Source organism: Ambystoma mexicanum, chromosome 9, assembly GCF_040938575.1.
Source record: "Ambystoma mexicanum isolate Mex_15411 chromosome 9, UKY_AmexF1_1, whole genome shotgun sequence".
Lineage (NCBI taxonomy): Eukaryota > Metazoa > Chordata > Amphibia > Caudata > Ambystomatidae > Ambystoma > Ambystoma mexicanum.
Genome location: NC_090931.1, coordinates 452,204,770 through 452,223,362, shown reverse-complemented (window position 1 = coordinate 452,223,362; position 18,593 = coordinate 452,204,770). Strand labels below are relative to the sequence as shown.

The window sequence follows — 18,593 nt, the reverse complement described above, 5'->3', positions numbered from 1 at the left end:
CCTGGCCCAAAGTGGCTGGAAAGGGCTCTGCTCAAGGCAACTAGGTACCCTTTCCATTTATGGCTACAATCCTAAATTAGAAATTGCATAATAGGTGTAAGATTTGTTAGTGTTCGTCAGAGATCAGGATAAGATATTTAAGCAGCAGTATTTCACTCCCTATTTTCGAAGTTGGGAGGAAAATATTTGTTTAGGTAGTAAAAAAGGTAATTCAAATTGGGTGCATTTTCTAGGTCAATAAAATAGATTTTTATTCATAAACATCTCTTTTTGTAATCTATTTATTTTCACCTATTAATTAATGCAAATTAAAAGATGCATGTTTATCTTCTTGTAGCACAGCTCTACCACTGATCGAACATCTTCACAGAAATGTGTAGGTAGAAGGATGGGACAGGCTTCTAAGTGTCTATTGTTTCCTATTTTTTGGTGGGAGACGTTTTACTTTCTATTTTCTTCTTGGGATATTTGCCTGATTTTAGGGAGTAAAAGTGGCTGGTATACCACTTATATGTAAGGCTGGCATCGGGAATAGTATGGTGGATTACAATTAGTATTCTGTTTTGTAATGGTTAGGTAGCATCCTCTGGTGGACAACAGGGGACATCTTTGGCGAGCAGTAACTTTAGGGTGGTTACACACTTTGTCATGTTTGATCTAATGGGCGTGTTTGACACAGTTGACATTACGTTTCTTCACACGTGACTGGGGCAAGAGTTGTTCGCTTTGATCAGATCGGATTCATCTATTCTCAAAGGTGGTCAAAGCAGTATTAGCTTTATACCACTGGTTTAACCATTTGTAGTGGTTGCATGTTTTTAGTAATCGCAGGAACCGTACCGTTCTGTACGTGAGACGATACTCAGTCACTAGTAGCAAATCAATTCAGTGTCTACAAAGGAGGAGGGAAGACATTACAGGCAATCTGCTAAGGGTAAAAGTGTGAGCAATTGTACCTATGCCTTTGATCTTCGGAATAAGGGGATATAAGTCAAATAGTCTTTTAGATTCCTCACTTTATTGAAAGGAGAATACACTCAGGAAGTTCATTGAGTAAATCTAAGGCGCATTTATGATCTAGACCCAAACAAGCAAACATCTGTTTAGCTGTTATTAAGCAGAACCAGGTCTCCTGCAGGAGGTATTGGACACATCCTCAAATCTATATAACAGCAAGGCTGTGTCCTGAACCATCATGATGATGAAGCCGGATATAGGTTGAACTGACAACAAAGTTCTTCCCTAATTGACCCATCAGAATATTTGGATGAGGGCTCCAACTGAAGGAGGGCCTGCTGCCTAGAACTCTGATTCACGTGATGTGCATTATCATCCTGGGCGGGTGTGGCAGCCAATCAGGTTGCGGCTTACCCAGGCTTTGCCTTCTGCCAAAAGCATGAGTTTGGGACAAGCTGACCGCTGCTCACACCTGCCCTTTGCCTGCCACTCTACATGCTGCTCCTTGCTGCACCTCTCACCCCTCTCTCAACCTTCCAGCATCTCACAATCACTTTCTGTCTTACTATCAATAATGGCCAGTTTGCTGGGCCGAACTGAGTGGGAATCGTCTGCCGTCCACATTAAAGGCCCCAGCTTTGCTTGGGCATAATAATTGGTACGGCGGCTCTAACAGATTCTGCGGATGCTGCTTAGCCCTTTAACCCACTTCAAGGTACTCATAACACTGTTAATCACTATTTGGAAACTACCATAGCCTAGCCAGTGCAGTAGGCAAACACTGTATAATTTAGATCAGTTTCAATTGAAGGAAGCAGTGGAAGTGTGTTGCTCAGTCAAGCAGGTCTTTAAAGCATTCATGAAAATTATATAGCACACTAGCATGAGATAGCTGATCTTCACACTTATTGGAGACCCTCACCATCAGCTCAGAGCTCATTACTTGGGCTCTGCTCAGTAATCTAACTGAAGTGTCCTGCAGAATGTGCATTAATATTGTGTATTCCTTTGTTGTTCTTTATCTTTCCATAATGCTGTGCATCGGGGCCACTAAGTGTAAGAAGGGCGCTTTACAAGACCGCTTACATTACATTAACATTAAATACAGTTTTAATACGATTAAAAAAAGACCTGTAAACCTTAAAAATAGCGATGCCATGTCACTACGTTCCGTAGCAACAGCTTTGTGTGCCCTCCTCTGACCATGTTGGCATGAACCATTGTGTGCGATGACGGACGGCAAGACCGTCGTCTGTGGGTTGGACTTTCTTCAAGCTCAAAAGGGAAGGCAGAGAAGTCACACAGAAGATGGAACATTGTCCACCTGTACAACTGGACATCTGAGCTCTCATCCCCCCAATCACTTGCTGAACGGTACAGAAGCACTACGATCAGAAAATGAAGAAACGGGAGACTGCCTCATTCGAGATTTTAAAAACAGTTATTAGCTCTGAGAACATTAATCTAAAAAGAGTCACAAAAAAGAGAAAAGGGGGAGAGGCGCTAGTGAGCCATTGCGCAAGATGAACATTCTCTGAGGAGTTCCACCCCTAATGCTTCCAGTGTCTTATATCGTTCCATGGTGAAAACGGAGCTACTGTGAGTGCGAAGGGCACAGCAGTCTCTAAATGGAAGTGTTATACTACTGGGAGATGTATTTGTTTGCTCCTCCAGAGCTAGGGGTCAGTGCGCCTGGCAAAAGAGATGCGCAACTCTGTCCCTGTTTTGTGGTGCCTGTGACTACTGCGGCTCTGTAACCCCACAGAATTGGAAGACAAGCCCCTCGCCCAATCAGAGAGAGAGGTGTAGGCAGATTCAGAGAAGGGGGCGTGCTGTCTGGAATGATAGCGGCTGTGCTTCGGATGTCCTCCGACTTACTGCTGGAGTTGGACAGTGGGTTTCATTGCTGTTGAGAGCGGCATGGAGGCTGATTAGGCATGAGATATGTATCCCTTGGCACTGACTCGTCATTGAGTCATATCCAGAATACAAAGTGGGACCGGGAGGGATGTAGATGGTCCTCCATGTTGAGCGTAGTGTCTACTTACCTGCTCTAAAATAGCTGAAAATGTTCTATTGATTGGGCGTTGGGCGTGAGGTTGGTTGAAAGTAGCTCATGCAATAAAGGAGTCTCTTCCAGCACATTATCGTTGAAAACCATGCATAAAACACACGGCTGGATAATGTATCAGAGATATTCTAGGGTGCAGAGCTTCAGACCCCTGGAGCCCTGCCAATAGCATATAGCACTTTTCTACCCTTACCCAAGCTTTGAGATATCATAGAGTTCGCTATTGGAAATGTGAATTGGGGAGTAGAATACATCTGCGGAATGAATGGAAATGGGTTGGCATGCAGAAGACTGCACTTGGCTCTTACAGTCAGCACCCTGCAGTCAGCATCCTGCACCTGTGCTAATTAAATGAAGTAGTCAAATTAAATGGTAATGACTGAAAAAGACTAGGCTGGATTTTACCAAGCAAATCACAGTAAATAAAGAGGTTGATCTATATGTTTCAGGCATGCATATGCTAAGTAAGAGAGGCTGGCACAACTTCATAACCAGACTTAACCACTTCTATAGTGGAATGAAAAGCTAGGTTCACAAGTGTAGTGTCTGAACTTGATAGTCGGACATTCAAAGTAGAAACTCTTCAAAGGAGGTTTGACAAAGAAAGTGGAAGAATTACACTGAGACAGAGTGTCAGGATCGTCACTTAAATCAGATAGGAATCCCTGTGGCTCACCTGATTCTTCCAGACTCGATGAGGATTCCTTATTCCATCTCTTCTTCTTTTTCTTTGTGGATCTTTTCTTCTTGAAGAGGTACGGCCTGTCCCGAGGAGAAGCCACTATGTCTGCCTGAGCAACTGGCAGACTAGTGGCTCCTTCTCTGAGGCAGCCATTCAAGGGAAAAGCCTAAGTAGGCCGAAAAACCCCTGGGACTACGTGGTGTTGGGAGAATCCAATAGGAGATCTCTGGAAGACTGGAGGCGACTTGAATTCCCTGTGACAAGTCCTTGGCAGAGATGGTATACAGTGCATAGCCTTGGTATGGAGCGAACAGAATGAGAAGGGTACTGAGAGCCAATAGACACCAATCCCAGAGAAGCCGGCGAACCCAGGAAGACAAAGCCAGGAGAAGGGGTGAGTGAGCAGGAGCAATAAGCCGGCTGTGAGCCGGTATGGGAAACAGAGAGCAGAAGAGAGCAGAAGAGAGCTTTGCCCCCTGACTGGTAAGGAAAGAAAGGAGAGTGTGAGTGGCAGCAATCAAAAAAAGGCAGGAAAGCTTGCAAGAGCAAAAGGGGGAAGTAAGAGGGACCTAAACTGAGCATCTCACCCGTAAGGCGGTGGCCATGTTGGAAAACCGCTAGACCGTTGCATCACATTCGGAACGAATGTCATGTTAACAATGGAGGAGTCCATTGATCCCATAGGCACCATGGCTTGCCGCGCGTGACATTATGCCCCCTTCAAGTTTTGGTACCCGGTTTCCATGGGTGCAGTCGGTGAAATCTTTGCAGTAGTTGAATTTTTTCAGTGAGAGGGTAGCCCTTCCATCGTACCAGATATTACACTCTTCCCCTTCGGTATCTTGAGTCACAGATTTGTGATACCTCATATTCCTTGGGTTGAGATGTAACCAGAACCCGATGTTTAGTCTGCAGATGCCCAAATGGAACAGATACCCATGGATGCAGAAGGGAGGCATGAAACACGGGGTGTGAGCAGTTGAGAGCTCTTGGTAACTTGAGTTTGAAGGCTACCGGATTGATCTTAGCCAAGATCTCATAGGGGCCTATTTAGCGGGGTTAAAGTTTAGATGGTCAAACCCATCTTGGCAGAAACCAGACCTAGGAGCCTATCTCCTAAGCAGGTACCTCTCTTCTATGACAGTTGGCCTAGATCTGGGTTCTCTTTTTACTTTGTTCTAGGCTCTGGTGTACAATCATGTGGGCTTCAACAATCTCAGATAGAACAGAGTCTATGGAAGGTATATTAGAAGAGGGAGACACATGGGCTGAGAGGCAGACAGACTGTGGGGATGAAGACAGTAGGTGCAATAGAAGGGGCTAAGTCTTGTAGCTGAGTGAATGGTGTTGTACAGAAACTCAGCTGTAGGCATTAAGTTATCCTGTTGAGAGTTGATAAAACACTGTAACTATTGTTACATGGTGCTGTTCAATCGTTCTGTCTGCCCTTTGGGTTGTGGATGGTAACCGGATGACAAGGCTCTTTGGATACCTAGGATCTTGCATAAAGTGCTCCAAAACCTGTAAGTATACAGAGTACCCGATCTGACACGATACACTCGGCAGACCATGCAGGCGGAAAACCTTTTTACGAAACACCTTGGCCATCTAAGAGGATGTTGGTAATCCTGACAGTGGGGTGAAGTGAGCCAACTTCGAAAAGGAATCGACAGTTACCATGATAGCTGTACATCTCTGGGAGAAGGGCAGATTGACAACTAAATCTGTGGAGATGTGACTCCATGGCCTTGAGGGTACTGGACTCTGTTTTTGAGTGTTGTATTTGCCTTGAACAACGACGCGTGAGGCTTAAGCAGGAGAATTTGTAGGAGGGATTGAACCCTAGAACTACGTTGAATTAATCCGATCACACATCTATTTCCCGGGAAAGGGGGATTTCGACTTAAGCATATAAGGCCCGGATTTGAAAAAGGCGCATGAGCCGAAACACGTGTCATCCATTAAAGGGCGAATAAGAAAACAAATAAATCAAGAGTTATTTGTACAAAGAAATTTTGGCTCTGGAAATTTATTTGACTGTCATAAGAATGTGGCGCAAAGGAGTGTAGGCACAAACCAACTACTGTCTTGTATTTGCCTTGGGCACAAACCGAGCAAGCTCGAGTGTAAGCCCTTACATCTGCGTGAAGGCAAGGCCATCAGAAGCTTTGTTGGATGAGATCCATGGTGTTGGAGAAATCCCTATGACCTGCCAGTTTGCCATCATGGGACCACGACAAAACCTGCCTGCATGTTGACTCCACTTCAACATACAGACTGTTGTTGACGAAGACCAAGCCCTCCTTCCTTTTGACCTTGTACTTTTCAATGTGGTTGAGCCCGGGAGGCAACATGATGGACGCTTCCTTAACCTCTTGGAGAAAAGAGGACACCAAGTTGACAAATTTATTTCTTGGGAACATATATTCCTGTGGGTGGCCTGGGGAAAGGTCCGTGATGTGACGTAGAGACAGGGCATCTGCGAGAATGTTCTGACTCCCTGGAATGTAGGAAACAGTAAAGTCGTAATGGGAGAAGAAGTGTGCCCACACAGCTTGGCGAGAATTGAGACATTCCATCTGCTGCTGAACCCTCAGGTTCCTCTGGTGGGTTGGATGACAAATGGATGTGACCTTCCTACTAGTAGGTGGCGCCATTCCTCACAGGCCAGTTTCATTGCCAGGAATTCCTTCTCGATCACTGAGTAATTTGTCTGACTTGGGGTTAGATTCTTGGATAAATAGGCCACAGGATGTTCGATACCTTCGATATCTGGTAGGAGTGCTGCTCCTACTGCTGCTGCTGAAGCATCAGATTCCATGACAAAGGGGAGTGTTTGATCTGGTAGGCTAGCACTGGAGCTGAACAAAAGAATAATTTGAGGTGGTTGAAGGCAGAGTCTGCAGAATCGTTCCACCAAAAGGTGGTATTCTTTTTTAAGAGACAGGTGATAGGGAGAACAACCCTCAAGAATTCAGGAATACACTTATGGTAAAAGTTAGCGAGTCTGAGAAACCGCTGAATGTCTTTTACCGAAGTCGGGGTAGGCCAACTGAGTATAGAGGTGACCTTGTTATGGTCCATCTCGATACCTTGACCGACAGAAGATAAGCCAGATAAGGCACAGTGGTCACTTGGAAGAGGCCCTTTTCTGGTTTGACCAGACGATGATTGTTTCGGAGTCGCAACAGCACTTCTCAGAGATGTTTCTGCTGTTCCTGATGGGAGGAAGAGAACGCAAGGATGTCATTGGGTTAAACATTTACCAAATGGAACAATAAATCTAAAAGAACCCTGTCCATAAGTTGAACCATTGGTGCTTTGACCAGTAGAAAAGGCATCACTCGATACTCAAAGTGACCGAATAGGGTCCGGAAAGCTGTCTTCCATTCATCGCCGATCTTGATGCGAAAGAGATGATAAGCTCGGCGTCAGTCCAATTTAGAAAACACTACATCTCCCTGTACGGCCTCAAGGATGTCTTTAATGAGAGGCATGGGGTAGCGGTCACGAATCGTGACTTTCTTGAGTCCTCAGTAATCGATGCATGGTCTGAGTTCCTTTGTGCCCCTTTTGGGTATGAAGAACAGTGAAGCTCCTGCAGGTGAATGGGATGGTTGTATTAGCCCATTGTGCAAGTTAGAGTCCAGGTATTCCTTGAGAGCTTTCTTTTCTAAGAGAGAGAGAGAGAGAGAGAATACATGTGTCCGAATGGAACCAGTGCCCCCAGAGTGAGCTCTATGGCACAATCATCCGGGCGGTGAGGCAGGGGATCCTGGGGAACCTTGTCAAGGCATACATATTCAAATTCGGTAAGATCTGGTGGTAAGCAGTGAATACTGACAGTCTCCACCTGCAGTGTTGTTGTAGCCCTCACCGGCTCGTAGGTGGTATTCGGTAAGCATTGTTTGCAACAGTAGGTGGAATTGAATTCCACGAGGTTCTGTGCCCAGTCTATGGATGGATTATGCTTCCTTAGCCAGGAGATTCCCAATATAATTGGAAAGTGAGCTGCTTGAATAATATCGAATTGAAGACTCTCATGATGTTGGAAAATAGACACTTGGAGCTCTTCGGTGGAATGGGTACTAAGGCCCGAACTGAGGGGCTTGCCATCCATTCCCTTGACCTTTTGGTCCTCTCTTCTCTCAATTCTGAGCATCCCTTCGTTGTTGGCCCAGATGGTGTCAATGAAGTTTCCTGCGGCTCTGCAGTTAGTGAGCGCCAGGGTGTCTATCTTTCTCCGGTTGACAGTTAACTGAATGGAGACCACCATAAATCGGTTATAATCGCTAGATGAGGCTACCAAAAGGGTAGTAAAGGGACTTGATGGAGTATCTCAGTAGCCCGTCCCTCCTAGGACCGAGGTTGGTCATTTCCTAACTGGCGAGGTGGAACTTCGGGGCAATCCCATAATAAGTGGCAATCCCATCCGCAGTACATACATAGCCCATTGTCCCTTCTTCACTTTCTTTCTTCAGGTGTGAGAGGGGCACGAGCCATGCCGATCTGCATTGCTTCATCCTTGGGTGCTTTGGCTGGAGGAGGTGAAAATGGTGTGGATTCTGCAGCTTGTGAAAAATGACTTTTTCCATTCCTTCTTTCTGTTCTTCTCTCAGCCAGACGTTAGTTTATTTGCAGTATAGTCGACAGTAGGTCAGCAAATGAGTTGGCTGGAGCAGGACGGGCCATCTCATCCTTGACTTCCTCTCTCAGACCTCTCAGGAAGATGGTGTACTGTGCCGATTAAGGCCAACCTGCTTTGGCAGCAATGCGCTTGAATGTGGTGATGTATGATAAGAGATCCGTGGATCCCTGCTTGATGTCCAGAAGTTCCTCGGAAGCAGAATAGACGATTTCCGGTCACTCAAAGGTTTGTTTAATTAGGTTCAGGACTAAGACTGTACTTCGGATGCCAGACGATGACTATCGTACTATCAGAGGCAACTTCGAAATGCAGAATATTAAAAATACTTTAGACTAAATTCATGAGATAGTCCATCGGGATAATAAATATGTAAACTGGTCGTGGCCAGGAATTATGGAGAGAGTGAAAATCTCGGCAGGGCTCTGGCTAGATCGCAGCATAGGGAATAACATTTAACATTTATGTTAACCGCTTTGAAACACATTGTGTTTAGGCACTATATAAATAACTATCATATCATATCATAACCAAGGTAGACTTATTAGACTAACAGTATTTTTTCAGCATTTTTATCAGGCCCTAGATTCTAAATGTGATGTGGTGTCTGAAACTTACATTAAACACTTTCTTACAAATGTGCCTCTACAAACTGTAAATACACTTAGGGAGCCACTCAATACTCCTATCACTGAACAAGAAGTAGTGTGAGCCACTGCAGAGTTATTGAATGATGCATCCCCTGGACTTGCACTGAAAGGTTATCAAGGATATGGCTCATTGTTGGTCTCTAAACTGTTGGCATTTTGGGAAGAGGCTACGAAAATTCGATATCTGCTACCTAACGTGAGCAAGGTAGTTATAACACTATTATTGAAACTTGGCAAAGAGCACGAAACACTGCAGCCCCTACAGGCTAGTTTCTTTAATAAATGAATGTACATTTGCGAAGGCACTGTAGTGCATGTGCGCAAATGAGCTAAAACTACATGCCGCCGGTGCGCGGCCATTTTGGTCATTCATTTCCATTACTGCAATGAAAGCCTATGTTTCTGTGGGCTCAGTAAGCAAACGTGAATTCTGCAATAGTTGCAAGCTCACATAATGATGTCAGATGAGCTAACTGTGGAGAATAGTTATGGGATTGTCAGCTGAAGGACGAGCCAAGAACGGCGTCAGAGCCATGCAGGTAAGGGGTGCTGAGAACGAATGCGAGGGAGAGAAGCTCCGTTTTTCCACTTCTCACCAGAATTTTCCACTCTTTGCTCCCCATGCTTGCTGTCTGTCCTTCGGCCGGGGGCAGTCGGTCAACTATGAAGGGGATGGGATTTTTCCCCATAAAGAGGAGAGGGATTCCTCATGGAAGAGAGAGAAAGAATTGGAACCCTGTATCGCAGTGGTCGAAGAGGGTGGGGGCGGTCGTGAGCAGAGCTCCTCTACTTCTTTTAATGAGGTTTTACCATTCCTAAACTTTTATTTTAAAAAGAAACCATTCCGTAATGGTTTTGTTTTAAAATAAAAGTATAGGAAGCAATTGAAACTTGCACATTCAGTGGAGTACACTGAACATTCCCTTAAACTGCACGTGCATGCATTTGGGGGTTTATATTGTGCAGGGGAGGGGGAATGGCGATGAGGTTTGTGGGGCGTGGTGCAGGCCAGTAGGGAACATAGCTCCACTACATCTTTTCGTACACTTCGACCACTGTCCAGACCCCGTTAGTACATGTGATCTCTCTGCCTAACTGCTCTGGAAATGGTCAGCGTTGTGGTGGCCGAGATTAAGTTTCCTTCTGCAACTATGTTAATGGTGAAGTTTCTCTTCTTTGTTTATGTATAATTAGTTATATTTTACATTATGAGTTCCCTATCAGGGGAAAAAAGGAAGTTCCGCGGGCGGAGACTGTCCTGAAGTGACTATCCCAGGATGCACCAATGGTCCATATGACAAAGTGACGCAGACCTGGGCACGTGGTGCGGGTCTGAGTAAAACCTGGGACACCAGTATAGGCGAGGCAAGTCCAGCCGAAGTTGTGGGCTGTCTACAGCAGGTGCCTGTGGAAAAAGGTAAATAGTGTTTACCGCTTTGGGTAGGAGAAGGTGGATTCTGTTACATGCATTCCAAAGGGTGCATCAACAGAATGTGGAATTACAGGCGAGTGTCCTGAGATTGGAAAAGGAGCTAGCGTCTGAGAAACAGATTACATTAATGCAGCAGCTCCAAATGAAGTTGAATCATGATAAGGTGTATAAATAACAAGCAGTTGCCGAGCACGCTGCTCTGAGGGTTGCTTGGCATGAATATCAAAAGACAAGAGGGAGGGTGAATTCCCATAAAGTAGCAACAGTGATTGCCTCCGCAAGGGTTGATTGGGACCACGACCAATGGGACAGAGATGTATTTGATAGCACAAGTACTGACAGTGGTTCGGAAACTGAAGTACCGTCCAAGCCAGACCCTGGTCGGAAGGAGGTGACGGCTAAACCAGCGATGCGCAGGCGAGCTGGTCTGAATCCAAATAATCCCAGAGGGGGGTTGGTGGATTTGAACGAAGCTAGAGGATTATTCCCGGCAAGAAGTAGCCGTGAATCTCGCGTATCTAGGAAGGATATGTTTGTGGCGCTACTAAAAGATAGAGTGCCACGAGAAGACATAGACGGGATTGAAACGCGAGAAATGTATCAATTGTATAAAAAGCGAGGGCTCAAAGGGAAAGAGCAGTACAAAAAGGTGAAGCGGCAGGAGGTACATAAGCCCAGTAGGGACCCGGTACCTTCCGCGCCGCCTGCTGAGGAAGGGGACGAAGAGTCCCTGAGTATGTCCTCACAATACCAGCCCACCTATGCTAATTTGAGAAAAATGGTGAATGCGATGGTGGAGATGGAATCCAAATATGCGCATTTCAAGTATGAATAGGTTTGTGGTCAAACTCTGGTGACAACTGCCCGAATTAAGGTAGACCGATGGCCTCATGTAAACGTGAAGTTATTTTGGCAATCAGAGAAAATGCAGGAGGTCTGCGCCTTAACTGACACCGGGGCCGGAGACCTCATTGATACATAGGAATCCTTCAAGGTTTAGGGGAAGACATTTTACCATTACGGCCCAGTGGTGAAAGAGACCCCTGCAGTCAAGACCAAAATTGATGATGAAAATTGCTCATTTGAAAAGGGATACCGACCAGGTGTTGATTGTTCCTATACCTTAATACATCATTGCTTTTGATATTTTGGAGAGTCTGACCATGGGAATGGGAGAGAAACGTTATCAGTTCGGGGTAAGGGCATTGACATGTACCCCAGTCATTGTAGGGAGATTGAAGATGCCCCCTGTGCAGGTTCCATTAGCAATGAAACGAGTATCTATGAGACAATATCATATTCCCAGAGGGCAGAAAGGGATTGCAGACACCATTAAAGGATATGTGGAAGCTGGGATGTTAAGCCCTGTAACCACGGCTTGGAACAATCTGGTCTGGCCTGTCAAGAAGCCGGACGGAAGTTACAGGATGACTGTAGCTTACCGTGAGTTGAACAAGTACATTCCTCCATTAATACATGCACTCCCTGACGCAGTAATGTTGATTGAAAATGTGCAGAAGTTTGAGGGAACTTGGTATGCAGTGATATATTTGGCAAATGCCTTCTTCACTGTACCGATTGCTGAAGAGTGTCAAGAGCAATTTGCATTTTCTTGGAATGGGAGGCAGTACACGTTCTAACGTCTGCCCATGTGATATATGCATAGCCTATCTGTCACTGGCTGGTGGCCGAGCATTTAGACAAAATTCTGTGCAAGCCGGATATACAGATTGTGCATTACATCAATGACATTTTGATACAGGGAAAAGATGAGCACAGTGTACGGATGCACCTAGACCTCATTATGGAAGGATTGAGAAAGGAGGGGTTGGAGATTAATGAGACAAAGACCTAGGATCCAGCAGAGACCGTGATTTTTCTGCGCTCCAGTGGCTTAATCGGCATCACAAGATGGTGCCAAAGGCTAAGCAAAAGATTCTTGAGTTTTCTACCCCTATCAACAAGAAACTAGCTCACCAGTTCATAGGGTTATTTGGATTCTGGAGACAGTATATACCACATTTGGGGCAGATTCTGGCACCCCTTTACAAAGTGACCCAAAAGAAATTTGACTTTGAAAGGGGCGAGGAGCAAGAAAAAGCGTTCCAGTTAGCAAAAGATATCATACAGAGAGTGCTTGATTTATGACCATTACGGACAGGGAAAGTGGAGATAAATGTGCTGGTACAGGACAATTATGCCAATTGGAGTTTGTGGAAAAAACAGGACAGTAAGTGTGTACCTTTAGGGTTTTGGAGTCGCAAGTTACTGGATGTGGGTGACCGATACACTCCTTTTTGAGAAGCAGCTGTTGGCCTGCTATTGGGCTCTGGTGGATACCGAGCAGATGACAGTGGGTCATGATGTATTGATCCAACTAGAGATTCCAGTCGTGCAGTGGGTATTGAGTTCCCCCAATATCCATCGGATAGGGCATGCACAGGAGGCCAGTATCATTAAATGGAAGTGGTACATTCAAGAAAGTGCCAAGACAGGGAAGGGCGGAGTTGCGAAATTACACGAGCGAGTGGCAGGTGTTCCATTGGTAGATCTGGAGCCCGTGGCAGGAACCGAGATTGGGGAGTCTCCGTTAAAATGGGGAGTCCCGTATGGAGAATTAACAAGTGAACAAGTTAAACATGCCTAGTTTACTGATGGTTCAGCCAAATATCTAGGGACTGAGCGACACTGGAAAGCAGTGGCTTATAATCCCAAATTGAAGAAAGTATTGACTACATATAGAAAAGGGAAAAGTAGCCAGTTTGCAGAATTGTATGCTGTACATCAAGTTTTGAAGCAGGAAGCGTCTAGTTGTTATTATGTTTACAGCGATTCCTGTTCTGTTGCGAATAAGCTAGCCATTTTGCTCTCTAGATTGCAGAAGAATGGATGGAGGATTTATGCCAAAGAAGTGTGGGGAAAAGAACTGTGGCAAGATATTGCCAAAATGCTGGTGCATTGCACAGTGACTGTTTATCATGTAGACGCCAATTGTGCGACAGACTCATTGGAACGTTGGTTCAATTCTGTTGTAGATGAACATGCCAAAAATTCGGTCATGGACACTAGGTCTGAGGAAGATGATTTGGAAGGGATTGCTAAGTGGGCACAACAGAAGAGTGGGCACCTCTGAGAAAAGGCTACTATCAGGTATAAACAAGATAGAGGAATTAGCCTTCCATTAGAGATTGTGAAGACAGTGATTTTACAATGCACCGTGTGACAACATCAAAAGCAGAGATCTATTCTGCATGTAATTCAAGGCACATTGAAATAAGGTAAATCACCTGGACAAATTTGGCAGATCGATTATATCAGTCCGATGCCAATTAGCCGGGGATGTCAATATGTGTGCACAATTGTGGACATGTATTCTGGTTACTTGATGGCATTGCCCTGCAAGAGAGCCACGCAACTGAATATGATTACATTGTTGGATCAGGTGGCTGTGTATTATGGAATCCCCTTACATATTCAGAGTGATACTGGGTCACATTTCAAAGGGAAGGTAATTCAAGACTATTGCCATGAAAAAGGCGCGGAATGGATCTTTTACATCCAATATCACCCAGAGGCTTCAGGGTTAATTGAGAGAATAATGGTTTGCTAAAAGAGCAGCTGTGGAAGACTAGTGAGGGCACCCTGAAAGTGTGGTGTAAGCGTGTGTTGGATGCAGTGCAGATTCTTAATAATCACCCCATTGCAAATGGTGAGACTCCTTTATTGCGCATGTTAATGCCAGCCTGATAACCGATAAGTTGGTATCAATTGCTTTATTAATTGCGAAGAAATGTATACTGATGGCTTGAGGCAGTAATGCCCCATTAACTGTGGATAAATGGATGCATGGTGCAATTGTTGTGAAGAGACCTACTCTGGGTTGATTCCAGCTAGACAACATCTTAAATCATTTGGAGACCATAGCATGCATTTTTACAGTAAATGGATAGAGCGGTAGATCCCCATGGTCATGTGTAAAGGACATACTGACTTATTTCCTGTTATCACTATAACTTAGAACTAACTACTAGATCAACAATGCACTAATTTAAATAGAACATCCCTACACAAATACTTATTATTGCTTTGATGAATGTTTGACATCTATTATGATTGATTTATAGCATTTATTTTCATTTTAATGTTATTTTTACAGCTGTGTATGTTGTTAATTTGTGACAGTTACATGTTTTATTATCTATGATGATTGTGTTGTTGATTTTGAGATGTTATCCGTGGTGACCAAAGAAATTATTTAAAAAAAGAGAAAACAAATTATTTCACCAAACAGCTAAATACAGACTGCTCTCAAAAATTGAAAGCACTTCAGAGAAGCACTACATGCACTTGCACTCTTTAATCCACCTTGCACTTTAGTCCCTTTGCACCGCTGCTCTGCTTTTTAGTCCTCTTTTACACATTCCACTTTGCCGGGTAACATTACCTAACGCATGCTTTGTGTTTCAGAGCCTGGGCTTTCCCCTAATGAGATCATATTCGCAAACGATCATATTCGCAAACGATCTCTGCCAAACCCATAGAAACATACTGGCATGCAGGACCTGGGTATTTCCAACCTGCACCCAACCACACCACAGATGTCAAATCTGTCTATTCCGCTGTCCCACTAACAATCTTTCCCTCCCTCTTTCATTACAGAGCCAGGCTCAGCAAGGGCAAAAAGTAAAGGCAGTAGGCACTATACTCTACATACTTATGCTGGGTGAAGAGAATATAACTTACCTGAATGAAACAGATGGGTGGGGAGGTGGCAGAGCATGGGATCATGCACATCCTTCACCCCAAGGCTTCTCACTATTATAATGGCAGCACCAGCTCTGGTACTATACACTGAGAGGGCGTCTTGAGTGTGTGATCACAAAGGCTTGAATGTAAGAATACTCTGCAGCCCTTTAAAAGTTCAAAGGTCAAAGCAGAAAAGGCTTTGAGCTTCTGAGTAACTGGAAAACTAAATGTTCTGTCCAATCTCTTCCCAGTGACAATGGTGGAATGGGTCTTAATACTCACTGCATGCCTATTTTCCGGGAAGTGCTCCTCCACGTGCTTGTAGAGTTGTCTGAAAGTGGCACGCATGATAACTGGACAGTGTTTCACAGACTTCATGATGGCGATGAGGATGTCCGTCAGGTAGGACTGAAGGTGCTGTGTGCTGAGCTGGATAAGTTCACTTTCTGTCTGGATCCTGTGCAGGCCTGAGCACCTAGCAAGAGAAGGCACACATATGGAGTGGCATTCCTCTGGAACTGTTGCCCAGTACAAAACAACATCTTATCAATTGGAGTTAACAATGCCATATGACAGCCCGGACCATCTGATACAGCCATGGCAACAATTCACATGTTTTATAAGCTTGAGGGAGATGTTCTGTTATTGATTGGTTATCACCATTTGAGAGGAGGTGGATATCACTGCATCCACTGCCAAGAAGGTGGGGTGGGCAGTATAACAGTGTTGCCCTGCTATGGACAGCAGGAATTATAAAATGCCATTCTACTGGAATGGAAAATGGGACATACATTACGGATTGAGGGTTATCAGTAGAATGCAGGAATATTACGAAATTTTGGAAATTCACAATTTAAGTACGCTCTGCACAAAGGGCTTTAAGACTTTACAGGAGTAGAAAGTGAGTTTCATAATACTATAAAGTGTGGATTATAGCCATGTCATAGTACATAAGGTGAGAATTATTACATGGTGCTGTCAGGGTGCAAGAGGTAGGCATTATATGGCATTGTCATTGTAGGAAAAATGGGCATGACTACATGCAACTTTGCTATGTTATGGAAAGTGGCATTATAACACAGTATGAATAAGCATAGTACAGAAAGTGGGCATTACAGTTTGCATTGTGGCAACATTGAAAGTATATATTTCAACAAACTATTTTTCAATTTCAGATAATATAGTCAATAAGACTTTTTGTATCAGTACATACAGTATCAAATACAAGCCCAAGTATACAATTATATTCAAGGTTCATAAATTAAGAGGAAACTTAATCTGTTTAACTTAGTCAGTTAACTCATCCAATATTTTTTGATGACTTCCCCAAATTTAGTGAAATGGTATATCAGAATACGATCAATACCCGCCATATATTGTTCAGAAATGCTGCTTGTGGTCAGGTGATGTTTGTCAAAATTGCCATACGCTAGTAGTGTTTTCCATCGTATCAATGCCAGACTATCACAGCCAATGGTATCCCCATATAGTCTACATGTACGTTCCACTCTGGGAAGGTTTAATATTGACCTAATTATCTCAAAAGTTTTGATTAGGTTAAATTGGATCTTCAGAAATCTCCAATGAATGTTATTTCTGGGGGAATGAGGTTATCTAGGTTTGTGCCTCTAATTTGTCAAGCTTAGACAGTATAACGTATACTATATATAGTTGGCACTATTAGACTAATTGACAGATCTACAATCTAGTTGAGAGATCTACAAATTTCTGTTCAATTTCAAAAGCCATGGTGGTTAGTTGTGTCATTCTTTTGTAATTATCATATTTGCTAGTATCTGCACATATGTAAGAACTCCAAAGATAATGAGTGGTGTATATATTGTCGAGGGCACATTTGCATACAAACAAAATGTGGGAACTATAACCCTTGACAATCAGATGAAGCAAAGTGCATGGAACAGCATTAACGCGTTTCCAGTGAAAATGTTGCCTACTCGCAATCAGACTAGAGCTGAACTGACTTAGATTGAATTCTAAGGTGGCATATTGAATCAGGGTAGTTGGAGGCAGTTTGAGCAGGGTTTTTAAGAATTAATAGTTTAGTTGTTTTCCTTGTTTAATGGCCCAGATTTCTGCACCATAGGTAATTAGAGGGAGGATTTTAGCATGATAGACTGCGGTGATTGTACTAACTGCATGGCCCCCATGTTTGTATGAAAAGGCACTGAGTGCACCCGTTTGTTGACGCACTTTTAGCTGGGTGCTTTGGAGTTGCGAGCATCAATTAAACTTGTTGCCAGTTATTATGCCTATATATTTGTATTCTGTTCTTGTCTCCACAGTACACGTATTAAGGGCCCACTTAAATCCCTTACAGTTGGTTTTAGTGGGATGGAAAACATTAATCTTGGATTTCTCAGTATTTATGTTTGGGCTGTTCTGTAACACAGAGGTATTCAACAAATTAAGTTGAGCTTGCTGCCCATTTGGGGTATAGTCCATAATGACTATATGAAAAGCATATCCCAACCACTGCACAACACTTTCCCCAATTTTTGGGGGGTCAAGCTCTATCAGTGATTAGGGCAGTGCTTAGGTGCGCCAAGTATAAATTAAAAGAATTATACAGCCCTGCTTTAAACCTGTGCATGTCTGCATCTAGTCTGTAACAGCAGCACGTTGATTCAAATTAATTCTAACTCTGGTGTTTGAATGTAAAGGGATTAGCATTGTTAACAACCCCCTCAGGATATTCTAGTTCTGCATTTTGCACCAGAATTGACCCCTCACTATCGTGACGAATACAGAACTAAAATCTACACAGTGTGGAATATTTTTATCCACGCCAATGCACCACACTGCACCCCTTTGCCAATGGGGAAAGAAAACTGCCAAAAATGGAGGCGATAACCCCTGTGCGCACTAAATCTGCAAAATTGTGCATGGTTCATAAACCACAAAAGAGCTACACACCTGCCATACACAAGCAAAGTTGGTGTAAAAACAGGAATCACTGCTCTCACCTGAAACAAGGCCACAGAAGGGCCAAAATCCGAAAATGCGCTTAAAAATTCAGTCATTTACCCAGAGAATTATGGAAAGGAAAGTGTGCTGAAATCATGGATTCTCCAGGCAGTCAGAGGAATCCAGGCCTCCCTGCCTGACAGCAGCTTAAAGAAATTAGCTGTCAAACCCAGTAAAGCTGATCTTTTTCTGGAAGAAAGTACAAAATGTGCCTATTTAAAGCATGGTTGTGAAGCTCTTAATCCTTTTAAATATCCAAATCCCTTATAAACTGTGTTTATTTGTATATGTGTTGAAGAAAAGACTTTATGGTGAATCTTGCCTTGTCATCTAAACAGTAACCCAGTGGAAATAGTTGCTTAATCCTAATTGGGCAGTGCCTGGCCTGGGAAAGTTGACATCTCAGCTTGACACTCCCTTGAAAA

The 18,593-nt window shown here is 43.8% G+C and overlaps 1 protein-coding gene across 1 annotated transcript in view; it reads right to left on the bottom strand.

The window, feature by feature from the left end:
• LOC138488168 (ras GTPase-activating protein 4-like) overlaps positions 1-18,593 on the bottom strand; it is a 1,092,176-nt gene that overhangs the window by 176,893 nt on the left and 896,690 nt on the right. Inside the window, exon 13 of the mRNA XM_069614957.1 lies at positions 15,466-15,658. Coding sequence (XP_069471058.1) covers positions 15,466-15,658 — 193 coding nt within the window. The remainder of the gene's footprint in view (positions 1-15,465; positions 15,659-18,593) is intronic.